A 26,846-nucleotide genomic window follows, 5' to 3' on the forward strand; every position below is an offset into this window, starting at 1 on the left:
CAGAACATTTTTCTCTTGTTTGTCAACCATTAACTCCACCATGATACAATCTAAAGGTGGACAGATTGACAAGTGACTTTTTTTGCTCGGTCCCGATGCGCGCGCACGGAGCTCTGTGGCGCGCGAGACGGAGATCGATAAGTGTTAACGCAACGCGAAGAGACAGAAATGACATGCTGCTGTGGAGATACGATCAACAACAGACGTTTAGTTTAATAAAAGAACAAAGACGTGCTATAGAGAACATGTCAGGGGCGGGCCAATCTCTTTAATGTCATGCGATCTACCGACACTACGCCGCGATCGACTGGCAGGTCGCGATCGACGTGTTGAGACCCTGATCTACAGGAAGTAGAAGTCGTAACAAGGTTTCCGTAGGTGAACCTGCGGAAGGATCATTACCGATGAACAGACCGTCTGCATGAGAGCGGACAGAGTTCAGATTGAAGTGGTGTATTGGAAGCTCATTTTGCAAGTGACTTTTTTTCCGTCCCGACGACCAACAACAGACGGATTGGAAGCTCATTCTGCGCATGCGTTAAATGCGTTAAAAAAAAAACTAGTTAAACCTGTAATTGAATTAACTGAGTTAACGCGTTATTTTTCACAGCACTAATATATATATATATATACTATGCCATTTCTTTAAAATAAATTATAACATACAATACGATGACTTTTTATGGCATTCTCTACTAAAATGTTTTATGATATAACAAACTATGGTATTTTTAATAAGATCTTTTTAATGACATAATATATATGCAATGCAATTTCTTTACATTTTTTATGACATACTATACTATTACTTTTTATGGCATTTTATGGCATTCTCTACTAAAATGTGTCATGTCATGCTTTACTCATGGCATTATGAGGTAGTATACCATTGACATTTTATGATGTTTTATGAAATAACAAACGATGGTATTTTCAACGAGGTGTTTTAATGACATAATATATACTGTATACTATGCCATTTCTTGACTTTTTTTTTATCTCAAACTACACTATATTTGTAATGCCATTTTTCATGGCATACTTTACTGTGACTGGATTTTTATCTACAGCCATGAATCGACTTCCTTCTTCCTCTCCACAGGGAGGTTCTACAACATCGGGGATCAGTCGGGCCATGGGGAGGACCACTGCCAGTTCGTGGACTCCTTCCTGGACGGACGGACCGGCTCCCAGATGTCTGCGGAGCAGCTGCCAAGCAGGCCAGGTATATATATATATATATATATATATATATATATATATATATATATATATATATATATATTGTTTATTAACCATAAAGAAATCAAGTCTTTAATCATGTAGACCAGGGGTGTGAAACTCATGTTCACCGTGGGCCACATCAGCATCACAGCTGCCTCTTAAAGGGCCGGTGTACCTGAAACCATGTATAAACCACTCCCTGACATAATGTTAAGTAACTCTCTTTGCGTTTGATTATTGTTTATTTGAGTGTACAAATATTGCACATAAGAACATTTCTCTAATATTAATTTTAAACCTCCAAAATAAAAGCGCAGAACATTTCTTTAATATTACAACATAAATCCATTTAATTTTTAACCTTCAAAATAAAAGCGCATGATATTTTTCTCCAATTACTTGAAGAAAAGGGGATCACGTGTCTTTCAAGCCACATACAATGATGTGGCGAGCCTTGTGTGTGACACCTGTGATGTAGACTCTTATACTGTTTTTTCTTTGTAATGCACCAGGATTTTACAGGGCGTTGAGACAAGAACCCGTCCACTTCGGAGAGATCGGAGGGAACTCACATGTCACGTACGTGGGCTGGTACGAGTGTGGCACACCCATACCTGGAAAGTGGTAAGACCCCAACGGGGGTGTCCAGGAAGGAGGACTTTGTTGGTCGGGGAGGAAGAAGATGGAGGGAGGTGGGGGCCTTTCTTTCTAGTTATCATGGACACCGTAGATTAGGTTTGAACTCGGCCTTCTCGCCCAGGTACGAACCTGTACAGGACTATCGTGTCATGAAAAACAACTCTATGGAGTGCATTTGTAACGTTAGTCTTATTCCTCTATTTATCAGAAGTGCGTTCAACCAAAGGAATGCAGGAGTCTGAGTGAACCGCAATGTTGAATATACAGTAATTCCAGAGAAAATGTTGGGAAGCTGGCTCCCAAAGTGTAATAACTTGTATATTATTTATCAAAGGGGATCGTTATTGAATATTGTGTGTGCCCGGAAGCTTTTTGAGATGAAGAAAGTAAAGTTCCCGATACCTGCATACACACATTTTGTCATGTGTATTCAGAAAGGTGCCAAAAGTACAGACATGCATAATTGACCTTCTGCTGGCCCTAAGGGATTATTAGCAGTTGCAGTTTGCAGAGTATTATACCTTTGTTCATATATGTATATGGTGTGAATGCATTATGTATACCAGGGATCATATAGTTTGATATATTTCAGGTATGAGAAAAAAACAGATTTGCCAAATTGTTGATTTATTGTAAAAAAAAAAAAAAAAAGTCAATGGACGTCTTTTTTTGGAAAGATTAGCATTTTTTATGCTCGTGCAGCCAAGAAATTTAAAATACAACCAAAAAAAGTATAGCGTCAATGTGGGAAAGACGCACTGTAAGAAATGACTATGTTTATGTTTGTGTTCAATTTACTAAAGTGTACATAAATTCAATCATCTGAGAGAAATGTTCAGGTTTTTCCACATCGGTCACGACTGCAGTTGTTTTTTTTCGATGCTCCGTGTTTCCAGCAATAAATCTTGTTTTTGTATTTACTGATATTCATTTCCATCTGTATTAAATGTAGACATTTTGGGAAAGCTCAAAGTATCTCTCTCTCTCGCTCTGAGAGATGGATGGGAGTATTTCCAGAGGCTCTGAAGGTACCCGCTAACTTAGCTTAACATGAGGACTTCAACAAAAAGTTATATATTCCACAGGCTGGAAAACTAAATAGGAATAGCAGCGTAAGTTTTCCAGATCAGAAAAAGAAGCCAGGATTCAGAAACCGAGTCGTGAGAGAGCGTCTCCTCAATATTAAAAATAAAAAAGGACTTCAACCGGGTATCAATCATTTATTAGGTTCGAGAAGAAAAAAAAAAGTTACAGTTCATACATGAACAACTAATCTCACTCGAGGGTGTAATTTGATTTATTAGTAAAAACCAGTGATGGGTTAAAGAGGAACAGCGAGCTTTACTGGAGATGAGACGACGAGCGAAACCAAAAGAAGCCTTCTTCATGACACCGTGGGGCCGACGCCTCCCAGAAGCCATCACTTAAACCAGTTCTCCCAACATGGGGCAGTTTCATTGACACGTCATTAATACCGACATGGTGGTGGAATTGATCAAATCAAGAAAACAACAAAACAACAACGGAAGGGGGCGAGTTTTCATTTAGATAGTGTCTTGTTGACGGCGGTCGTCGTCGTCACGCGTGCGCACGCCGATCTGTCGCTTGTGAAGCGTTACCATGACGACGACGACAAACGGTTTGTGCGACAGCCCATTTTTGGTGTCCGAGGCGTGTGCGCACAGACGGAGAACATTGTGACGGACACGAGAGGGAAGAGCGGACAGTAGTGGTGGGGAGGGGGGGGGGGGGGCGCATACACCAGAGCCTCATGGTGGTGGTGCTGGAGAGGCAGCATACAAACACTCACCATCAGACTGGGAGGGGGGGGGGGGGTCGCTTCATATTTGGACTTGATATTCTTCCGGGGCAGTGTGGGAATGCAGAGCCGTGAACCATGTCTCCTGCACCCACGCAAAACCGTTGGAGACACACATAGGGGAGGGGTTAGGGTGGGTGGGTGGGGGAGGGGGGTGGATCAGTAACATCCGCTATCCTCTTTTACCGGTACCCGGGGCCGGGCTGAGCGTAGCCCTGGCCGTAAGGGGGTCGGTTGCGGGCGTACGGGTTGGCGGCGCCCGGCGGAGGGGTGACAGTGTTGCCCGGCGGCGGGGTGTAGCCCGGGCGGGACTGGTATCCGGCGCCGGGCTGGGAGCTGGGGGGGAGGCTGTAGTTGGCAGGCTGGGAGGCCTGAGAGGTATAGTTTTGGGGAGGGAAGGCGCCTGGCGGATACTGCTGGGCTCCCTGAGTTGGATGCGGCTGCTGGGGCTGCTGCTGCTGGCCGCCCTGGAAGCCCGGAGCCGGAGCCGGAGCCGCAGCCGCAGCCGGAGCCGCAGCTGCAACGGAGGCCGGAGCCTGGGAGGAGGGAGGAGCGTAGGTCTGGAACTGCTGTGGCTGTGGCGGGCCCGGCTGGGCGGCTCCAGGCTGAGTGCTGTATCCTGCTGGGAGAGGGAGGAAGGAAGGAACGGAGCGTCTTTAATTCATCCTGGAGAGGAGAGGGACGCCCCAACACAGCCGCCACCTTTCTTCCTTTCTCTCACAACCCTGAGCACGTCTCCTCTTACCAGAGTACTGCAGACCGTACTGCTGCTGAGGCGGGGCGCCTGGCTGCTGAGGCGGGTATCCCCCTGGAGCCTGGTACTGCTGATACCCCTGGCCTGAAGAGAGAGGGACAAGCATGATCAGGCCATCCAACACCAGTATGAGTCATTCAGGACATCTACACAACCACTGGTATCTGATGCGAGTGAATACACATTCACAGACACAGCCATGTTCAGTGACTTTCCGTCACTACGGGTGCATCCCAAGTCTCTTGATTGCATCCCCGTTTCCCTCGCTCGGGTCCGAGTCCCTCGAGGAGAGAAGAAACGGGGAAATGGGTTTCAAGAGAAATGAGACGGCGTTTTCCTCGGCGGCGGCGCGTGCAGCGACGTCGGTTTCTGTTCGCGGGCGACCGCCGATCACAGCTGATGGGACGCCGGCCGGCTTCAACAGCTGCTTCTGGTCGCGAACACTAAATTCCACTTACATTTTTCCGGGTTGACCCCGACCTCGGGAACATGGAGGAACAATGATAACAGAGGATTCCTGCTCTTGAACCCTGCATAGGACCCATGTCTGTATATCTTCACTGGATACATTTAAACTATGTACATCAGCAAATCAAACAAAGGAGTCTCCTTGATGACTTAAACAATCTGAACGCGTGATGTTTTAAATCAAGATCATTGTTACAAATCCACTTAGAATATTGATTAAAATGATCGCATAATGTTTCCGGTTGATTTAATGGTGTGAAACTACGACTTCAGCAATAAAGACACCGTGATCATCTGTCGGCGTGGAGAGGGTTTCTCTGTGGAACATTACCTTTATGCATCGAGTCGTGGGTGGTGTTCTCGGCTCAACGTTTCAGGTGAAACTTAAATTAAAAAACCCGACACCCATCCTCAGAGGTCCCTCCTCGCTCGCTCCTCAGAGCAGAATGAGAGCTTTGGGACGGCCGTTTGACAACTTCCTGTTCAGATGGCAGATCGAGGAAACGGCCATGAGGAGACTTGGGCTGCTCCCTTTGGCTACGGCAGGCCACGCTGCACGCGGGCACGGCCCCCGGGACCTCGACAGCGCCGAGGACGCCTTCACGCGAGACTTCTTAGGACTTTCATCTCTTTGGGGGGGGCCGACGCGAATGCTTTCACAATTATTTAGAGTCCAAACAAAGCGACGCTGAAAGCAGACGACCTAGGAGACGACGCACCTCAGAAACAACGCTCTGAAATATTCAAAGTAGGACAAAAACATTTCTGGTCCTCGAGGACATTTACTTTGCAGGCTCGATGAACCCAGCAGTCAGAAAACAAGACGCCTGCCTTTGCATCCATCTGGACTCAGGTGGCGTCCATCTGTTGTCTCCCTCACAGCCCCAACAACAGGAACACCAACGTTATTATTGGAGAAGGCATGTGTGTTAAATCGGCTCTTCGACGTGTGATCCATCACGACGGGGAACTCACTGCAGAGGCAGCCGCAGCGCTTCAGCAGAACCAGAATCCTGTCCCTTGGAACCAATAAGCACTTGGCTGTCGTCCTGCTGACCTCCACGCATGCCTCACGAGAACAAGCCTATTTTTAAATAAACATTTCACACCAATCGGCCCATCTGATAAAGAGCCCCGTGCAGATGTGCAAGCTATTGCCACATTCTCTCTCCCTCTCCATCTCCATCTCCATCTCCCTCTCCCTCTCCCTCTCTCGAGGGTCTTTTGGCATCTGCCAGACGGGTAGAACTCGTTGCCATGTGCTTACGGGGCTTGTTAGCAGCGTTTATATAACGTTGCATTGAACGTGAGCTTAAAGCCAATCTTTTAAAAAAGGCCACACGTGCTCAGTTGCCATCTAACCTCACGCATTACAGCCTTAAGGCAAAGAGACGGGAGTAATGGGAGGGAGCCGAGGCTGGGGCGGCTCTAGTTAAATGACTTTTGTACAACCGGCCTTGGAAGTAAGATAAGAGACGACGAAGGGACTCTGTAGTGAGCGGACCAACAGTGTGTCACCACGTCGGGCTTCGACCCAGATCCAAAAAAGCTTGAGCCCGCCTCCTCTCAAACATTTGCTCAGCAGTAGCCTCTAGGGCTGGTGTAATAGTTGGCATATATATTTTGTATACATGTTGTCCTAGAAGCTGCTTAAAAACACTCATAAAGCCAGCAAGTGGAAATTCCATTGGAGAAGTGTTTTGAAGGGGAAACCCCATTTCCAGCCCAAAGGGCTCCCCCGGCTCACCTGCTCAGAACGCCACAGCAGCAGCCAAATAAACTTCCCGCGGTGGATCGATTTGGATCAGAAACCAGGGGGAAAGTGTCCGGTGAGAATGTGGGGAGCATATTGTTAAAGAGACAAATCAATCTGAAACCGTCTGTGGTCAGGAGGGACCAGTGTGACCGCTCGGAGAACACGGTACAGCTCTCAAACCCTTTTCCTCCAGAGGTCTCCTCATCCAGCGAGGCCAAACCCGAAAAGCTGAAAACAAAACGCTCCACATTAAAAATGTGCTGAACGACACGATAGGCCGGACCTTCCCTCATTACTAGCCAGGCATGAAATTACACAGCAGCTCTACACTGACAGCACACATTCTTTGGATATCTTATCAGTCGCAGTTTTGAAGTGCATGTACAGCATGTCACTGACCAGTCATACGTGAACGAGCTCACAGCACAACATGTGTTGTTGGGTTTTTAATGTGCGCGTGTGTGTGTGTGTCTCACCATCCATGGCAGCTGGGGGTCCCTGCTGCACTCCAGCATAGGGAGCCTGTGTTTGGGGGGGCACCACTGGCTGAGGGGCTGCAGACGAGGAGGAGGCAATGCTGTCAGGGGTTCCCGAGCGCTCCTCTAGTGCAACCGCTGGAGGAGCTACTCAGACGGCACAGCGGAGGGAACTCTTAACACGACAGCTCTAGGCTGAAAGCACACAAACCCCTATTGCTCTGGGTTTTAAACAATGCGTGTGAAATACCTGAGGCCTGGTCCTCGCTCAGGCCGAACGCGGAGATGACGTTCTTGCTGACCTCGTCCTGGTTTTTTAACGGGTCGAAAGCCGACATGCTGGCCGCGCTGACCGGAGGGGCCTGTTTCAGCGTGTGGTCCGCCAGCACCACTCTGCCTTCACGTCCGTCCACGGAGTCTAGAGACAACACAGACATGTTGAAGGACCAGCGGGGACAACATGAGGCAATGAGACAACATGTGGGCAGAATGCAACAGGTTGCACTAGTTGTTTGTTATTACTCCATAACACATAAAAAGTACCACAAGAGGTCTGAGTGGGTTTTAATTGTATTAAAAATAAACACTGCTACAATCTCATGAAAGACATTAATTATACAAGCATTGAAAATCCACCCGTTCGTCTCAGCACGGTGCAATAACAATGTAATTATCATTTTTAATTAACAGTTAAAATCAACCTGAATAATAAACCTGATTTTAAAAAAGCAGCATTTAGGGATATTCATTCCCATCCTTTGATTATAAACAATTAACAAATACTGCGGATGCGCAACAGCTCTGCCCGACTGCTCCTGTCCGTGTGTGTATCGTGTGAGTGTGTGTGTGTGTGTGTGTGTGTGTTTACCACTGTCCGGTGCTGTAGCAGCCAGACCAGGCTCCGTGGGGGGCTCCAAGCTATCCAGGAGGTTGTTGACTTTATTCCTGAGCTCAATGAGCTCCCTGCGCAGGTACTTCACCTGACTGGACTCCAGAGGTCGCGGCTGACCATTCACTGCAGAGAGACGAGAGAGGGACGAGGAAACGAGTGAGCAAAGGAAACCATTTTTTTATTTGTTTGGGGCACCAGATTTCTCTCCTGTCAATATGCATCAAACGGAGATGCTCGGGTACTGTGCGGATACCCGGTCGGCTAAAGAGTCCAGGTACTCGGGCTTCATTCGAATCTCGACACATGTCAGAGAATCTCAGTCCCACGTGAGGTCATGACACACAAGGCGAGCCAAGACTCTGATTTGATTGGGATGAAGTAAGAAAAGAAGGAGGACGAGGAGCAGAGCACATCAAGAAACGTCAAGTACAGCGAGTGTATTTCTAGCTCCGAGACATTTAAAACGTATATAAGATTAATACAATGCACATCTGTGGCGTGCTCTAGTTTGACGTTTTTTTTTCATAGAGATTCCTGAAGATTAAAAGTTTGACTTCTATTTACGCCTATATTCCAAAACTGGTTACGGTGTCTCGCAACTTTATTTCGGGGCAGGGAGGAACATTTAGACTATCCGACTGCCAAACACTGGGACATAATCATGCCTTTAAATGAATAACAATCACAAGAAATAGAGTAATTCATGAATATTAACAAATACACAGTGTATTGGAGAAATGGCCTGCCAGGACAATTCAATGTCAGCTGGGTCGCTCCATTAACTTGTCACGTCTGGAGAACATTCATCTCCGATAACGGTTTAGTCGTCAAACAGACAGAATACACATAAAGCACATGTTATATGTATACATGTTATTAACAGGCAACGACTGTAGATTCAGCTCGGCTGGTACACTTTCAAGATTAAGATTAGGAACCAGTAGAACGAGAAGAGGGTTTTTGTAAATACATTAATCTCCTGACTGTCACTTTGTTTGCTGAACCAGCGTTTGGAAACGCTTTGGAAATGCTTTGGAATTTCCACCCCAAATTAGTCAGCAGGCAGTGTGGACAACTTTCTTGCAGACTAAGTAGAGCCCAGCTTTGTTTTGCAAAACTTAAACTGGACTGCCCACCAGTGGCTGGTTGCTGTAACTGCTGATGTGAAACATCTTGGTTGACGGATCACCATGATGATGCCATCACATGATTTAAGACATCGATATTGTTTCAGAAGCATTCGAGCGTTGGCTGTGTACGTCTATGAATGGGTAACAGAAATGCATTTGATGGCTTACCAAACAAAGTCAGTTTGAGTATTCTACTGCACTGGATGGCATAGGAGAGGTCAGAGCTGTCGAAGATGGTAATGAGGTCATCATCTAGAAAAAAAGGTGAAAGAGAGACCAGACGATTAAGTGTCAAATAAATGACCTCTACCACACAAAATATGTGAGAATACCAAAAGAAAACATTGGACGTACATGGTTAAGTGATCTGTAAAGTAATTAGTATATCAGTATCGTACTAGTCCAAAAGGGCCCATCTCCCGACTCACCTTCGTCCTTGTATTTGATGGTCACCTCGTCGTTACTCTGCAGCTTCCCCCTGAAGACACGCTGCATCATCAGCACGAGCTCGTCGTAAGTGATGTCTTCGTTGTGGATCGGGATGCGTCTGATGTCGTCGCCCAGCTGGGCTTTGATGATCAGCTTCCCGCTCAGGTCCAGCTGGCCGTTCATGGTGCTGCCTGACCTCTTCTGCTCCCACCGCTGAATAGCGTCAGAGGAAAGGACGTTTTCAAAAACAACCCCGTCTGTTGTTTTAGCTTTCTATCTCTCTTTCTCAATGCTTAAAAAAAATAGTCTATGTGAGTATGACACTTTCTCAACAGCTGAATTGAACAACATTTGCCCTTACATTCATAAAATTGTAAAGTAGGTCACATATAACTTCAGGCAACAAGAGCATCAGGCCAACTGGTTTTACTGACACGACTGCTGGAGACCCGACATGATGCCGCCCCACTAAGACTGCAAGATGGTGGTGAAAATAACCAGAATTGACAGATCTCAATTATCTACTTAATTATATGCACATCCATCTTCGGGAAACACAAATGACCTCAGGTAATAAATAAAATAGTCTCAAAATACATATTCATCATCGTCGTCAAAGTAAATCCTTCGATGACAGACTGCCTGTGGAAGTCGGTGAACAGGTCTGGGGAAGTCGCCGGTGTTAAGTCATTATTTATTATGTCAAATGGGGTTGGACAATATAATTATGTTCAAATAAGCAGCTCCTCTTGTAACCGAGCCGTATATCCTACTTTAAAGACAGTTAAGGGAGAGAGCTTCTCTCTATTACTCTTTTTTTTTACGTGTTATTAATAGTGCTGTGAAAAATAACGCGTTAACTCAGTTAATTAAATTACAGGATTAACTAGTTGTTGTTTTTTAACGCATTTAACGCATGCGCAGAATGAGCTTCCAATCCGTCTGTTGTTGGTCGTCTCTCCAGCAGCATGTCATTCTGTCTCTAGTGTCGTGTTAACACGACTCCGATCTCCGTCTCGCGCGCTGCAGAGCTCGGATGCCGGCGTGTGCGCGCACATCGGGACGGAAAAAAGTCACCTGCACCCCCCCCCCCCCCGTCAATAACTCTTCTCGGAGCTCTTGCCTGTCTTGAGGGCCCTATTATGTGATTAATCCACAGAAACCTGTGATTAACCTGATTACAAATTGTAATCGTTTCACAGCCCTAGTTATTAATAGTCTCCTTCAAATCTTGCTGATGTTACATCACATGTCATATAGCAGACGGTTTTATCCAAAGTGACTCACTATAAGTGAATTTAACCACGAGAACAAACTCAGAACAACAAGAATCAAGAAAGTAACATTTCTACAAGGAAGCCAAACTACAAAAACACCATAAGTAATACCACAAGTAATACTACAAGTAATACCACAAGTAATACCATGACTAATACTATAAGTAATACTCCAAGTAATACCATGACTAATACTATAAGTAATACTACAAGTAATACCATGACTAATACTATAAGTAATACTACAAGTAATACCATGACTAATACTATAAGTAATATCACAAGTAATACCATGACTAATGCCATGACTAATACCATGACTAATGCCATGACTAATACCATGACTAATGCCATGACTAATACCATGACTAATGCCATGACTAATGCCATGACTAATGCCATGACTAATACCATGACTAATGCCATGACTAATGCCATGACTAATGCCATGACTAATACCATGACTAATGCCATGACTAATGCCATGACTAATGCCATGACTAATGCCATGACTAATACCATGACTAATGCCATGACTAATACCATGACTAATGCCATGACTAATGCCATGACTAATGCCATGACTAATGCCATGACTAATGCCATGACTAATGCCATGACTAATGCCATGACTAATGCCATGACTAATGCCATGACTAATGACTAATGCCATGACTAATACCATGACTAATGCCATGACTAATGCCATGACTAATGCCATGACTAATACCATGACTAATACCATGACTAATGCCATGACTAATGCCATGACTAATGCCATGACTAATACCATGACTAATGCCATGACTAATGCCATGACTAATGCCATGACTAATGCCGCGACTAATGCCATGACTAATACCATGACTAATGCCATGACTAATGCCATGACTAATGCCATGACTAATACCATGACTAATGCCATGACTAATGCCATGACTAATGCCATGACTAATGCCATGACTAATGCCATGACTAATACCATGACCATGACTAATGCCATGACTAATGCCATGACTAATACCATGACTAATGCCATGACTAATGCCATGACTAATACCATGACTAATACCATGACTAATGCCATGACTAATGCCATGACTAATACCATGACTAATGCCATGACTAATTGACTAATGCCATGACTAATACCATGACTAATAAGCAGCCAGGTGATAAGATAACCAGCGGATTTTCAGATTAAAAAAATATATGTTATGTGACGAAATATTATGCAAGACAAGTAAAACTCTATGTAGTCTCAGATCTGCTTTTTGTAACTTCCATGCATTCTTCCAAGTGAGCCTCGAGGGGTTCAGGACACAGTTACGTCTCCACTGGTCGCGAGCAGTCAGCAGCTGGATTAACTATGACGTTTCCTCATGAGGTTCCGAGGCTGGACAGCAAAACAATTGAGGATCTAATTCCAGAAACGCTTTGACTGTCCGAGCCAGATGAGTAATTGGCTGGATGCTAGGGATTGTGTGGTAGCTAACGTTTAGCACAGTGAGCTTACAAGTTGCTAAGATAAAACGGGGATAACAACAAACTGACTCCTCGGGGGGATTACCGACATAGAGGCAGTCGGTGACATATCTAGTTAGTGCATCCGAATTAAACGTAAAGATGTCATCGTAGTCTCGATAACGCTGCTTTAAAAAAACACTCATTCGCAGAGTCATCTGTCAGGAGCCCACAAGCTAGCTACCTGCTAACTGCTAACGGCAGCTAGGCCGTTTCGTTATTGCCAATAGTGACACTTTTACATTATGCATACACAGTTATAAGCAATAATACATATACGCATTGTATAGTTCCGTGTATTTGAATAATAGTAGCTTGCCTTAATTTCACTTGTGAGCCTAATCGGTTTCCTGTCTTTCAACGCTAACGTAACTTCTCAGAGCGGACGCGAGGTAAAAAAACAGCCTTCTTTCAACACCGGTGTGTAATCATTTCCCATCTTCCTTAAAGTAGGAAGACATTGGTGTCCGACGTGTTTTTTGTGTGCAACTTCCTCGACACCTGTTTGGGGTGAGCTCGCGTAGCTTCAGCTAGCTGCGCAGCTAACAAGCTAACCACGTAGCTTGCTAGCTAGTAAAACAGCACTATTAAGGGTTGTGTAGTTCAACCTCGATTGTTTTATACCCGGACCCCGACAAACAATAAAGCATTTGACCTGAATCAGACGACTTGACCACGCTGTATTTCACAGGTTTCCCCAAACCGTGAAAATCAGATACGTTAGCTGGCCTAGCTCGACCCGGCTGCCAGCATCAGGAAGTGTCCTCACTGTCAACCTCGACCGGTACGTGGCATTCGTTGTGCGCATGCGCACACCATCTGGCACAAAGTGACTTGACTCGCTCCTTGATTGTGAAGATATATAATATATATTCAAGCATTTTATTTGCTTACAATGCATATTTTATTCACGTACACACGAGTCACGGGCTGGCTTTCTTGATGCCTGAAAACACAACAGTAATACAGGCAGCTATTTTTTATCACTTTTCTTTTTAATGGCTTACATGCATTCTGATACAAACATTTATGTGAGAGGTAGACTTATATTACGGAGACAGTATTTGTTATAAATTACGTAGTTCTCTGTTGGTAGAAAATATGCAGTCTAGACTGTTGAAGAAGAAACAAGAAGATTGAAATGTGTTCATGCATGGATGTTGCTTTAATTCCACTCCGGATGTGTGTGCTCAACCCTTATCATCCGCTTTAAATAAATAATGACAGAAAATCATTTTTTTTTTCTTCATACATTGTACATCTCACGCTATTGTACATCTGGGTCAGAAAACACTGGTGCCCAACGTATGTTACATCAGAAAAGTGACTGAATAAATAAGATGCAGATCTTATAAATACATGAACATAAAAACACAGTTTTGCCCAGTTTGCCTTCTTCACTCTATTATTTCTTCTTCTTCTCCTGAGTGGTGTCAAACCATGAGTCTAACAGTTTTTTCATGTAGTATAACTGCCAGCCATGCACTTGAACAGCGACCACCATGATGAGGTACATGACAGTCACTGCAGAGAAGCCAAAAATAAAGCGGTAGGCCTTTCCGTGGCGGTAGAGCTGCGTCGCCACAGGAAACATCTCCATTCCACCATAAATGAGAGGTGCTATAGAGAACAGCCCAGCGCTGATCATGGATAACACCATATAACTGATGTTGTTATTTGGCAGTGACAGGCTGCTGCAGAGCAGAGGGAGGAGGCTGAGCAGGTAGGGGTACTCCCACTGGTACGGCATGGACACCGTATCATGTGACACCAGGTCGAAGTGGCTGACACACACCTGTGCTGCAACCAGCAGCCAGAGGAGAAGGTGGACCAGGTTTAACTTACGCACCTCTGACTTCAGGGCAGCACTATAAAACAGATACAAATAAACACGCTGGGTTAAAGATCATTGCTTTTCAGAGATAATATACATATTTATTAACCAACTTCATGAAAATATAAAAGCTACTTGCCACATTTGGTATTGTGGGGCGATCACCCTCTCTCTTGGTTTGTATTCACTTCCATTGATACCAGCAGCTCTGGGACCAACGCGTGATGTCATGGTGAGGGGAAAGCTACTTGTGCAAAAAAGAAAACATATTTTAAAAGCACCAACATGACAAGGACTACAACTACCTATCATCATCATTAATTAATGATTTGGTCGAAAAAATAATAATGTCATATACCCCAAGGTGACGCCTTATTTAGCAGGAGTCAAATATGTTTATTTGATTATCACATGAGACGCAGAAGAAACAAGGATATTTTTCTTTTGATTAATTTTTCTTTTGATTAATCAAAGAGCCTCGAGACATGCCATACTACAGTATATAAGAATCGCTGGTCCCATTAAACAGGTGTATAACAAACAACACAACAATACACCGCCAGAGGGAGAGAGGAATGAAAGTAAATAATAACGTGAAATCAGCAAGTCGCGTCGTTGTGTAATTCCCTTATGAAGAAGTGCCACCGACTATTTCAATTTAAAAGGAGCCGTTTAACGCAGATTAGCTCGCGATCCGCGAGTAGGCTAGCACGTTAGCCGCTAGTTAGCTTAGCGTTTAGCTAAATCTAAACATACATAGTTACGGAGTGCACGTTGCCGCAGCCGCCGTGTTGTTATTAGTTATTACAACAAATGCGACACCGTGCACAGCGTATACAGCTGACACAACTCACCGCGTCGTATTTCCGTGATATTTGGCCGTGCTCGTTGTTTAGATTGTGTAGTTTACAACAAAAGATGTGACAGATGTGTCAAAACTGGTCTGCGCATGCGCGTAGCCTTTCCACTCCCCAAGTGAAAGACCTCCCACCGCAGCATCAGCATCTTTCCACACCACAAGCAGGCAGCTTGGAACCGTGACGCACATTCAGGTTGAATTTAATACATGCATTGTAGCTGCGCTCGACTTCTGTCTTCTTCAACATCAAGGAGGAAGGAGGAAGGAGGCAGGAGGGAGGAGGGGACTGTTCAGATACACCCGTTCTTTTATCGTTGATTCATGAATGTTAGCAGTCATGCTGATAACCATGTTATCATTCATAAGGTAATAGCTCAGTCTAAATGCATTAAAAGAGGCCATCGTTTTTGCAAATCAAGTTTCAGGACGAGCACTGTAGAGATGCCCTTACTCGAGTCTTCTTTCCAGCTCTCTTTTCTGTCTCTCCGCTGCAAAGGTGGATACTATGGAAGCCCATTTCAGTAAGTAAAAGAAAAAAATTAGATGCAAATGTAGCTGTGATAATAAAAATGTTCCTATGTTAAGTCAAAATCAGGAGATAGAAAGATGGAATTATGAGAGAACCACAACATCCAGACGCAGCGCTTTAGAGTTACCCTCGATGACAGATACATTATATTGTGAGTACATTAAACATGACTATACATCATGTTAGGGGACGCATTCGGGAAACCTGATTATTTGGGGTTCAACCACTGTCCTGTGTTCCCTGTGAAATATGGAAACCTTCAGCTCTATGATGTCGACAGGTAAGCAAAACATACAGGAACCAAGTGGGAGAAGCAAATAACACGCCAAAGATGTACCTTCATTTGTGTACAAGTAACCCTTTACAGGGCACTTATATTCACTTATATATACACTGGGCACATACATATACATGCATACATACATGTATGTTATTATGTATACATATACATCCATGTATGTATACATGGATGTATATATGTCTCTGTGTATATATATATATATATATATACAGATATATCTCTACATGTATGCATACATACATGTATAGATACACATTATATATATATATAATGTGTGTAATACAGATTAATGTGTGATTACTGTGATCCCCCAGACTCAAAGATCTCAGGGCTCCGATGTCCACCCAGTCTAGAAAGGGTTAAATGCTGTCGCTGCTTCCATGAGACGCTGATATGAAAGAGAGGGCTCCCCCTGGTGGACTAAACCAGATTCCTTTTTTTTTTTTTTTGTACTGTATTTTGTTTTATTTATCTATTTGCTTTTATACGTTTCATTATAATCTTATATAATTTGCATAATGTTCTTGGGCAAGGGTCTGGTGTAGTAAATGTGATTTTAATAAGTTGTCCTTTAACCTTGTTTGTGTAAACGCAATGAGCCCAAACTGTATAGACAAAGCCTGCTTTATTCGTTCAACATATTATGTTATATATTAACTACTGGCTAAATATAAGTGGATTACAATGACACTGATTTCTGATATTCTTTTCTTTTTACAAAAAGAAACCCAGAAATTTGGCAAGGCACACTGTATAATCTGAGCACATTTGCAAATGCTATAATAAACTATTGAAACGTGGTCCTCAAACTTAATTTCAGGTTTCTGGACTCAGTCGAGCTTTTGTAACAGGCCATTACAGACATCAGTACATTTCCTTTTATTTTATTACATATTTTAGTCAGTAGCAAAGAATAATAAACAACAAGAAATGTGAACATGTATACCCTAAATAATGCAATGTTCCTCTGAGTTTACTGAGTTTTCAGATGACTTTTCCCCATCATCTAGGCATTGTTAGGCGTATTGCTGCTTCTAGTCGGGGTGGCGCCCGCCTCCTCGTTCACTTCCGGCCCCCGGGCGTCTTTTGTGCCTTTATATCTGATCCCAAAAAGACTGCAGATATTCTCCAGCAACAGGTCAACGATCTCCTCTTCATCTGAGGGCTGCGTGAGAGAGAGGAGGGATGACACAATTACCATCACAGTTATCATATTCGTGGAAAAGGCTTGGTCGTATTACCCGAAATATTGTACAGTAATTCTTTTTTTTGTTTTTGTTCAAAAATTGTAAAATGCTGTATTTGGATATATTGAACATCATGAGTGACATAGGAGTGAAAATATATGGTTTGTTACATGAGAAAATTCAAATCTAAATTTGACAAAATGGCTTTGGAGACCTCGCCTAAATTCTTTTACTAAAACCTCTCTAACTTTGTTCTGCTTCACTTTTTTCCAAGTCAAACTTTGCAGGAAGAATGTTAACATATTTTAATATGATTTGTGAGAGTTTTAAACCTTTCAACTGCCTCAAACATATAATCATCCTGGAAGTGCTTTTTTTCAATTCAGACCTGACATTTTCATATTTTTTTCTGTGTGCCATCTTCATTTACTCTTACCCAGTAAGTTTTTAAAAGGTAAAAAAGTTTTTTAAAAGCCTCTTGGTTGCAGTGATACAGCCTTTTTAGTTTGGGTTTGCCATTTTCGGAGCAGAGGCCTACAAAAAGCTTAGTGCTTAAAAGATTAAACTTTTGGACATAAACTTTTTGGACATAAACTTTTGGACATAAACTTTTGCGCAAAACAAGGGTTTTTGTCCACTTTTTCCATCGATCCAGCGTGGCCGGCCGAGATCGTCTGGCGAACCACAACAACAACAGTGGAGCCGCTACTACGAGAGGGCGAAAACATCGAGGAACAGACTGAGAGTTCAAGCCCACCGTCCACCTCTGCCCAGCATCCTTCTTGCTAACGTCCAGTCTCTGGAAAATAAGATGGATGATGTTAGGCAGGCAGGATCAGATTGACATGAGGACTGTAACATCTTTTGTCTGAACATGGCTGACCCGCTGGTGCGGATCGAGTCATATGCCCAACCGAGTCCTTCTCTGTTTTCCGTGCAGACAGAACGGAAGAGTCTGGTAAATCTAAGGGTGGAGGGTTTGCTTCATGACTAACAACAAGTGGTGCGACCCCAAGAACATTAAGACTCCTGCTGCGCAACCTGGAACATCTGACGATCTCATGCCGTCCATTCTACCTTCCCGGGAGTTCAGCTCGGTCATCACCACAGCCGTCTACATTCCACCACAAGCGGACACGGACCTACATGATGTGTTATGTCGGCATCTGGCTGTGGTGGTGGCTGGGGACTTTAATAGGGCAAACCTAAAAAGTCATGCCGAACTTTCACCAGCACATTACGGTGCTACCAGAGGAAAGAACGTTGGACCACTGCTATCGCCATTCAAGAGAGGCTACAAGGCTGTCTCTCTCCTCCGTTCGGCAAATCAGACCATGCCGCCATTTTCTGCTTCCGAATACCGGCAAAGATGAAGCGGTAGTGACGAGCATGAAAGCGGTGGTCTGACCAATCAGAGGCTGAGCTACAGGATGCTCTGCGTGTCGTCGACTGGGACATGATCCAATCCAGTTCCAGTGGACGTCAGCGAAGTAGCAATGAGCCTCATAGCAACGCTGGACACCATCGTCCCCACGGTAAAGTTAGGGTCTTTCCTAACCAAAAGCCGTGGGTTGATAGATCCATCCGTGAAGCTGTGACGCCCGTACTGCTGCCTATAACTCCGGTCTTGTATCCGGCAACATGGGCGAGTACAAGGCAGCGGTCTATGGACTGAGGAGGCGGTGAAGGAAGCCGAGACAGAGTGGAAACACAGATGGAGCAGCGCGACACCAGGCGCCTATGGCAGGGACTACGGACTATCACAGACTACCAGAGCAGACCCGCGCAATGGTGAGTGCCGCGCATCCCTAGCGGACGACCTGAACTCATTTTATGCGGTTTGAGGCTAGCAACAACAAACAACACCGTTAGCGTAGCGGTGAGTTCTACCGCTGGGGATGAACACACACTCTCTGTGACCGAGCACAGTGTGAGGAGGGCTCTGTTGAGGGTGAACACCAGGAAAGCTGCAGGTCCAGATGGCATATCTGGGCGAGTACTGAAGACCTGTGCTAACCAGCTAGCTCCAGTGTTCACCACAATATTCAACCTCTCCTGGCTGAGTCCGTGGTCCCGCCTGCTTCAAGAGATCCAATATTGTCCCTGTGCCCAAGAATGCTTCTCCTGCATGTATGAATGACTACCGAGTGGCCCTCACCTCGGTGGTCATGAAATGCGAGGCTGATAAAGGACTACATCTGCGCCTTCCTCCCTTCCTCCATGGACCCGCTGCAGTTTGCTTATCGCCCAAACAGATCCACGGATGATGCTGTCTCCCAGGTACTGCACACCACACTCTCTCATCTGGACAGCCAGAGGGGCTATGTGAGACTGCTGTTCATTGATTATAGTTCAGCTTTCAACACCATAGTCCCTCCAGACTGGCGGCAAGCTGATTGAGCTGGGACTGAACACCCCTGTGTGCTTGGATCCTGGACTTCCTGACCGCCAGGCCACAGGTGGTCACCTCACCCTGAACACAGGATCCCCAGGGTTGCGTCCTCAGCCCCTACTGTACCCTGTACACACATGACTGTGTGGCCAGGTTCAGCTCAACACCATCATCAAGTTTGCGGATGACACAGTGGTGGTGGGCCTGATCTCCGAAGGCCTACCTGGAGGAAGTTGCTGATCTGTCACTCTGGTGCCAGGACAACAGCCTCATCATGAATGTCACCAAAACTAAGGAGCTGATTGTGGACTTTAGGAGGGTACAACAACAGAGGACGTACTCACCACTGGGGATTAACGGGACTACTGTGGAGAGGGTGAGCGGGTATAAATACCTGGGAGTCCACATCACCGAGGATCTGACATGGTCAACGAACACAGACACTCTGGTGAGAAAGGCAAGGCAGCGCCTCTACCACCTCAGGCAGCTGAGGAAATTTAAAGTTTCCCAGAGGATCCTTCAGTCCTTCTACTCTGGAGCTGTCTTTGGCTCTCTTCGGAGGCGGTCGCATTTTCTCTCCCTCTCCTCCCCATGACCTTCCCTTCCCTGCTTGGCTTCTCTCGTCATGTCTTGTCTTGTTTTATACTTGAGAGACTCTCTCCTCATCGCTCTTCGAACTAAAAACCATGGACCGATCAACTGATCATCTGATCAACTGGTCTCTCAACGCAATTGACACCGTCTTCTCGCGAAGCTTGGGTTGGGGAACCTGCCCGTCCTGCCGGGACGTTGCAGCTGGTTACACGATGGACGTGTCGTGTGCCTAGCAGCCTTTCCGTGGAGGACGTAGATGACATCTACCTATTCGGACTATGATTACAGGATATCTGCTGTTTGGATTTGGCGTTGCCCTGGTTTATCGGAAAATTAAGGAAACGGTGACAGCCGTTAAAAGCCCCTAAGGCTGCCCGACGAAATTGGATCGATTTGAAAAATGGGAGGAAAGTGGTGGAATAGCAGGTGCGCAAATTGGATGTAGCTGCTGGCAGACCAAACAATCCCAATCTTATCTGCTTTCGGCCCTCAACCAGAACGGTGCCTTGGCCAAGGCCGTTCAGGAACAACAACTCCCTGAAGATCGCTGAAGTGAGAACCTCTCTCATTCCTTCCCCTATCCACAGACACCTGTGGTTGTTTTCTCAGGACCTTTCAAGGCTATCTCCATGGCAACGACCATCTTGCGGACTGAGAACTCTGTCTGTTGTGGCCTGGGGAGGACGACATACCAGAACACGCACACGAACTTTCAATAATACTGATTGCATTCACTACCCCTCCCCCATCTTTTACCCCAGTGGGACCGGACGGGGCTGTGGCTGGCGCTGCTATGTTGGCGCGGACCGCTGGCTGCTTGTCGGTGCTGGTTACCTTCTGCCCCAATGGATGGGCTTAGATCACCCAGTTGTTGGATTACCTCCCTCCCCTTCCTACTCGTTGCAAGTCATGTCTAAAATGTATGTGCTTATGTGCTAAGGTGTTTTCCTGCTCCCACACTGTACCCTCTCGGGGCATAGTCGGGGTTGGTGTTTTCTCTTCCCTCATGTTATGCTGTAATCTTTCATCCACCCTTTCTTGTAATTTCGATGCTTTTGTACCTGTACTCTGGCAAACGACAAATAAATATATCTATCTATCTATCTATCTATCTATCTAGAGAGCGTCCTGACAGGAAGCATCACAGCCTGGTTTGGCAACTGCTCCGCTCAGGACAGGGAGGCTCTGCAGAGAGTAGTCCCACCCTGCAGGACTTGTACACCAGGAGGTGCAGAACCAGAGCCGGCAGGATCATGAAGGATCCTCACCACCCCAACAACAGACTGTTTCAGCTGCTGCGGTCAGGCAGGCGCCTCCGTAGTCACGCTGCAAGAACAGAGAGACTGAGACGGAGTTTCTTTCCTCAGGCCATCAGGACTGTGAACTCCGACCTCACCAGGACCCCCACATAGACCCACACAACTGCCCCTCTTCACACACACACACACACACACACACACACTTACTGTAAATATTGTGTTGTTTTTATTGTAAATAGTGTGTGCACATTCCTGCTGAGCATTGCCACTTTCATTTCACTGCACACCCTGTGTGTGTATGTGACAAATAAAACATCTTGAATCTTGAAATCTTGAATCTTGAATATACTGCATCACATTTCTTTTTAATTAGACATTCAATTTGGTCTAAAAACCTGGATCAGTTGCTCAAAATGGCTCGTGATGAGCGTTACCTTGTGATGTATTTGCTCCTCGTGGAACGCCACCAGGATCACCGAGAGGAGCAGATTGAGCACCACGTACGTCATCAACACGACGCAGGAACCGAACAGCAACCCGCCGAGCACGGGGGTGTCGTCCAAGACCTGTGAGACATCGAGATATCAAGTTTGAGCCGAAGAGGAACCATCCTTCTTCACGCACATGGAGATCCTGATTCGCACATCTCTGAGCGGGGGAGGAGCTCACTTACCTCCGCATAGTTGAACATGCCTATCTGCATACTGATGACGGTGAGGAGAGCATCAATCAAAGTTCTGTAGGAGGAGATCTTCCAGCCATAGATCACGTTGGACTAGAGAGAGATCGACAGTTATGTCCACGGAGCGACCGCGCAAATATGTTTTGTCAGTAATTTTAAAAAAAGATAATTTTTTGGAGATAATGGACTGAGAATCATCAATTGTCATTTTAACTATTGAGAATATATACTCTAAATTAGAAGATTAAAATGTGTGGATGTATTAAAGTAATCCTCCCTAAGTCCCACCACCACCGCCGCACAATAACTTCAATACACACACACACACATTTTAAATATCTGAATCCCTGTATACCCTCTAGCAGGGGAAAGGTTAAACTTATTTGAGCGATGTATCTCGCGAGATACAAGACCACTTTAAATTCAATATAACAAAAAAAATTAGAAAAAAAATCGCCAAAACTGATTTTAATTATATATTTAAATATACTGTATACATAAAACATATTTTTTTGATTTTTATATATATATATATATATATTTATTTATCTCGCAAGATACAAGATCACTTTAAAATAGAATATAATTTCAAATCTTTTGAGAAGGAAAATCCCCAAAATATTTAATGTATATATATATATATATATAAAATAAATATATATATAAAATAAATATATATAAATATATATAATACATATATATATATAAAAATCCCCAAAATATGTTTTATGTTTATATTAATATATATAAACATTTTAAAGGTTTTTGTAAAGGGGAAAGGTCTTGGAAAAGGGGCAAGACACTCACCGCAACGGAATACGCCACCAACATGATCACAATGACCACAAGAAAAGAGGCTATGTCGTTCCAGGCCCGCTGCAGTGCGGCGGTGATCACGTTCATCTTGGGGTTCAGTCTGAGCAGGTGCCACATTTGGAAGGTGGCCAGCAGGACCAAGAAGGCGATCAGATACTGGAGCACCGAGTCCGCTATGGCCGTCTCGTAAAAACTGGCAAATCTACGCACACAACAGGAAGGATTGGAGCAAAAACCACAACGTGAAGCCCACCTGCACATCTTCTACACTTGTGAAGGCCTGCAGGCTCAAAGCTCAGGTTCAGCACAGTGTATCGCTCACTGGTCCTTGTGGTTCTGGTAGTAGGTCATATCGCGGTTCCCGAGCAGGGTCCTCTTGATGAAGACCCCCACGGCACTCCAGCTCAGTATGATGATGGTCAGCTGAAGGAGGTTCCACTTGCCCCTGAAGTAAGCCCAGCGCTGCCGACGCATTAATTTGCCCTGCCGGCCAAAGAGAAGAGAGAGGGCTGTCATGGGTTTTGTTCCATAAATTATATAAGAACAAAAAGTACAAGCAATCTACATATATACAGTGGGTACGGAAAGTATTCAGACCCCTTTCAAATGTTCACTCTTTGTTCTATTGCAGCCATTTGCTAAAATCAGAAAAGTTCCTTTTATTTCTCATTAATGTCACTCAGCACCCCATCTTGACAGAAAAAAACAGACATGTAGAAATTTGTGCAAATTTATGAAAAAAGAAAAACTCAAATATCACATGGTCATAAGTATTCACATTCTCGTGAAGAGGCTGGATGGAGATGTTTGACCTTTACCGGTCTCTTTCATAGTTCATATTTATTTAACCTAAATTTATTTTTGATTTGTGTTATGTCATCGAGACACTTTTTATATTTAATAAGCATATCCGAACTTCCAGGTGAACTTCAAAGGTGTGAGATGCCACGTACATTTTGAATGTCTGTTCCGCACAACGTGATTGGTTGATGCCAGTAATATGACAACAAACTGTTTGTAATAAAATATTTAAACAATAATTGATTAGCTAGCTACAATCTGGTAAAGTGTACATGGTCCCTTTTAAATAAAGATAATAATAATATTTAAATAACCACGAATCCCTGTATCACAAAACAGTCTACAGGGGCCGCAAGGAAGGACACACAATGTGACTTTGTCTCATAAATCAGTTAATGGTAAACAATGACCATGAATATAAACCCAAATTGCCATGAAATAAGTGGAAAAGTAGAACATATCCCTCAATTATGTTAAAAAAAAAAAGAAATCTTGTAAAATGAATTAATAGATTTCTAACAACATCTCCAAACCAAGTAAACAGACTAATGAGCCATGTCTGCATCTGTTGTAATAGTTATGTTAGTGCGTACCTGCAGGAACATGTAATAGAGGATGAAAAGCAGGTATGTGATCTCAGCTGCCATAACGAAGATGTAGAGCCCACCGGTGGATTGGTAAAGACGAACGCTCCGCAGCTCGCTGTGGAACTGAAAAGCTCCTGTGAAATCAACGGGAACAGTTTTGGTCGAACACATCCAGACCATCATGATCTCATTGACCTAGAGCACTGTGCACCAATGTTTAGGGCGGGAAATTACAGTTAAAGAAGCAACAAAATCCAACAGATTGGTATGACAGTTTCACGAGCGAACAGGAAGCTGCTCTCAACAAGGTCTGTGGAGTCATGATTTCTCGAAAAGAAACTTAAATATATGTTATTTCGCTGCTTTGAGCGCCACACGCCAAGCGCCCTTGAGTCTAAAGGTGCGTTCACAACAAAAAGCGTTGCGAATTTTTCGCGCGAGTAGATCCCATAAGCAAAGTCAACGTACAGATCCATCGACGCAAAATTTTCACCGGGCGGCGTTTGACATGAATTGCACGTGACGTATATTCGCCTCTTTCGCCTGAAATTGAATTTTTTTAACTGTCGAAAAATTCGCCCGACGGCAAGTCGCGAAAGCCAATCAGCGTTGAGACGCTCCGCCGTTGGTGAATCTAACTGGCTGCTGCTGTCACTCAGACGAAATCGGTGAAAGTCACCGAACTGTGTGAGCCTACGGGTGACATTATGTATATATATATATATATATGATGTTAATGTTATGAATCCAAACACGAGGGCATAAGATGTTCTGACGTTTGTGGGACGTCCTCAACAAGAATAAAGCAGAACTAGTCGTTAGTTCTTCCGCGGTGGATGAAGGAAATGATAACTGTTTCCACGGAGTGAAACTACGGAGATAAGCCCCGCCCCTCGCGCGAGTGACGGGAAGCGAAAACTCACGAATGGGCGAGTAGTTAGGTGTGAACGCGGCTTTATTCTATAAGGCCACTCACACCAAAACAATCTAGATTGCTCTTGAAATGTTACTTTATGTTCTTCATGTATCGTGTTGCAGAGCCAGCTGCTGAAATGAGCGCGCTAACAAAGCTAGCTTATCGTTTCTTCCAAGCCGCCACCACAAGGCGACGTCGCTGTTGGGAAGAAGGCGGACGGCGGCTCCAGCAGACCGACGGACCTCCAGTTAGCAGTTAGCTTGCATCCGCTAGGTGAAACGCCGCCGCTGTGGTCAGACTTTGACGAATCTGCAACCACGTTAGCCGGGATTGTGTAATGTTGCACTCGACCTTACCTACAGCCGTGGTCTCCAGCAAGAGGGTGACGATGCAGAAGAGGTTCACGTTAGCATTATAAACGGTGAACTCGGCAAAGACCGCCCTTGTGTACACGTCCAGCCAGGTATTCCTGAACAGGGACTCCAGGGTGCTGCAGATGAAGTACAGGAGAATAGTTGCACTGAGTCTGTTCTCCATATGTGTTGCACACGTCTTCAAATAGTATTTTACACCAGCTTTCTACATCTCTATCTTTTCAACGGAAATACATTGATAGATAAATAGGCCACCTACCTTTCTTAACCTGTGGGGATAGTTTAAACTCACAGTGCAATATGAAAAAAAGGAAAGTTGCATGCTATCACTCTACATTTGCTGTCCTGGCTCCTCAGTGGTGGAACGAGCTCCCCACTGACATCAGGACGGCAGAAAGTCTCTACAGCTTTCGCCGGAAACTAAAAACACATCTTTTCCGACTATATCTGGATTAAAACACAGATTAGCACTTCAGTGGCACTTAAATAGCTCTTATTATGGTACTTTTGTAGTTTGACTATGTTGAGGAAATGTTACTTTCTGTATTCTTGTTCTTAGTTTGTATTCTAGGTTGAATGCACTTATTGTAAGTCGCTTTGGATAAAAGCGTCTGCTAAATGACATGTAATGTAATGTAATGTAATGCTATATTGCTAATGTCCATACCTTCTGGCATCTTGTAGATCCGGGCCGAGCTCCGCTACGTAGCCACCTCCCCTGTAGAGCACCATTTTGCCCCAGATGGGATAAGCCCTGAGCTGAGACTGTGTCTGGTACGTCCACGGGCTGGATGTGCTCGGAGAGGTATTGTTCCTCTCAGAGCGGTTCCAGCCAGTCTCATAGGAGCCCATGTCCTCCACCTCCCACGAATATAGAGCGTTACAGTCTGGTGCAAACTGGAGCATAGGGGTTGCAATCTGACACGAGTCATTCAGCACTCTCAGTTGACGAAGACGAGCTTTGCCCACGAGCTTGGAGTTTCCATCCGTGATGTATCCTGGAACGCGACATTTTATTTTAGTTTAGTTTGTGTGTTTCTCACGCATTGCTGGATGAAAGTCATCTTTTTAGGTGCGCGGCCTCTGTGCGTCCAATGTGTTTATTCACGTTGGTCAGTTAGCCCGGTCGCCATGGGGTCAGATCAGTCTCAATAATTGCAAATGCACACAGAGAGACTCACAGATGCAAATACACAGATTAACAAATGCACGCAGAACGATTCACAAATACATTACGATGCACACATGAATAAATTACGATGTGTTTGTTTGTGGATCACACTGCATTTGTTTGTGGATCGCTACACTTTTGTTTGTGTATTGCATT

General features: G+C 44.6%; 4 protein-coding genes across 12 annotated transcripts in view; 1 reads left to right on the forward strand and 3 right to left on the reverse strand.

The window, feature by feature from the left end:
• Nucleotides 1–2,779, forward strand: part of LOC130199349 (target of Nesh-SH3) — a 34,157-nt gene extending 31,378 nt beyond the window's left edge. For all 7 annotated transcript variants that reach the window (XM_056422769.1, XM_056422778.1, XM_056422788.1 and 4 more), the window contains 2 exons: nt 1,103–1,225; nt 1,737–2,779. In XM_056422769.1, coding sequence (XP_056278744.1) covers nt 1,103–1,225; nt 1,737–1,852 — 239 coding nt within the window. In that variant the 3' untranslated portion in view covers nt 1,853–2,779. The remainder of the gene's footprint in view (nt 1–1,102; nt 1,226–1,736) is intronic.
• Nucleotides 2,780–3,070: 291 nt separating this feature from the next.
• On the reverse strand, nt 3,071–13,175 carry tfg (trafficking from ER to golgi regulator). Of its 3 annotated transcripts, none has more exons than XM_056422844.1 (8): nt 13,044–13,175; nt 9,587–9,800; nt 9,327–9,410; nt 8,005–8,151; nt 7,387–7,554; nt 7,137–7,283; nt 4,428–4,520; nt 3,071–4,301 (listed from the first exon to the last, which is right to left on the reverse strand). In XM_056422844.1, exons 2-8 carry the CDS (start codon nt 9,768–9,770, stop codon nt 3,865–3,867), a joined length of 1,260 nt encoding a protein of 419 aa, XP_056278819.1. In that variant the 5' UTR covers nt 9,771–9,800; nt 13,044–13,175; the 3' UTR covers nt 3,071–3,864. The 3 variants fall into 3 exon arrangements, with proteins under 3 accessions (XP_056278819.1, XP_056278826.1, XP_056278811.1); XM_056422851.1 differs by having other exon boundaries at nt 3,071–4,304; nt 7,137–7,214; nt 13,044–13,173; XM_056422836.1 differs by having other exon boundaries at nt 3,071–4,304; nt 13,044–13,173.
• Nucleotides 13,176–13,362: 187 nt separating this feature from the next.
• Nucleotides 13,363–15,191, reverse strand: jagn1a (jagunal homolog 1a). Its single transcript, XM_056422862.1, has 3 exons — nt 15,077–15,191; nt 14,362–14,466; nt 13,363–14,256 (listed from the first exon to the last, which is right to left on the reverse strand). Exons 2-3 carry the CDS (start codon nt 14,451–14,453, stop codon nt 13,794–13,796), a joined length of 555 nt encoding a protein of 184 aa, XP_056278837.1. The 5' UTR covers nt 14,454–14,466; nt 15,077–15,191; the 3' UTR covers nt 13,363–13,793.
• Nucleotides 15,192–16,232: 1,041 nt separating this feature from the next.
• Nucleotides 16,233–26,846, reverse strand: part of LOC130201793 (polycystic kidney disease protein 1-like 2) — a 39,710-nt gene continuing 29,096 nt past the window's right edge. Inside the window, exons 29-36 of the mRNA XM_056426913.1 lie at nt 26,187–26,517; nt 25,502–25,635; nt 24,236–24,363; nt 23,164–23,324; nt 22,833–23,043; nt 22,017–22,118; nt 21,778–21,909; nt 16,233–17,076 (exon numbers count right to left, since the gene is read on the reverse strand). Coding sequence (XP_056282888.1) covers nt 16,918–17,076; nt 21,778–21,909; nt 22,017–22,118; nt 22,833–23,043; nt 23,164–23,324; nt 24,236–24,363; nt 25,502–25,635; nt 26,187–26,517 — 1,358 coding nt within the window. The 3' untranslated portion in view covers nt 16,233–16,917. The remainder of the gene's footprint in view (nt 17,077–21,777; nt 21,910–22,016; nt 22,119–22,832; nt 23,044–23,163; nt 23,325–24,235; nt 24,364–25,501; nt 25,636–26,186; nt 26,518–26,846) is intronic.

This window comes from Pseudoliparis swirei, chromosome 2, assembly GCF_029220125.1.
Source record: "Pseudoliparis swirei isolate HS2019 ecotype Mariana Trench chromosome 2, NWPU_hadal_v1, whole genome shotgun sequence".
NCBI classification, from domain to species: Eukaryota; Metazoa; Chordata; class Actinopteri; order Perciformes; family Liparidae; genus Pseudoliparis; species Pseudoliparis swirei.

Coding starts and splice junctions, on each gene's coding strand:
- tfg (XM_056422836.1), bottom strand. CDS start 9,770: ATGAACGGCCAGCTGGACCTGAGCGGGAAGCTGATCATCAAAGCCCAG. Junction 7,555..8,004: donor TGCTACAGCACCGGACAGTG/GTAAACACACAC, acceptor TGTTGTCTCTAG/ACTCCGTGGACGGACGTGAA. Junction 4,521..7,136: donor ACCCCCAGCTGCCATGGATG/GTGAGACACACA, acceptor CTCTCTCTTCAG/GCCAGGGGTATCAGCAGTAC.
- jagn1a (XM_056422862.1), bottom strand. CDS start 14,453: ATGACATCACGCGTTGGTCCCAGAGCTGCTGGTATCAATGGAAGTGAA. Junction 14,257..14,361: donor GCCCCACAATACCAAATGTG/GCAAGTAGCTTT, acceptor TCTGTTTTATAG/TGCTGCCCTGAAGTCAGAGG.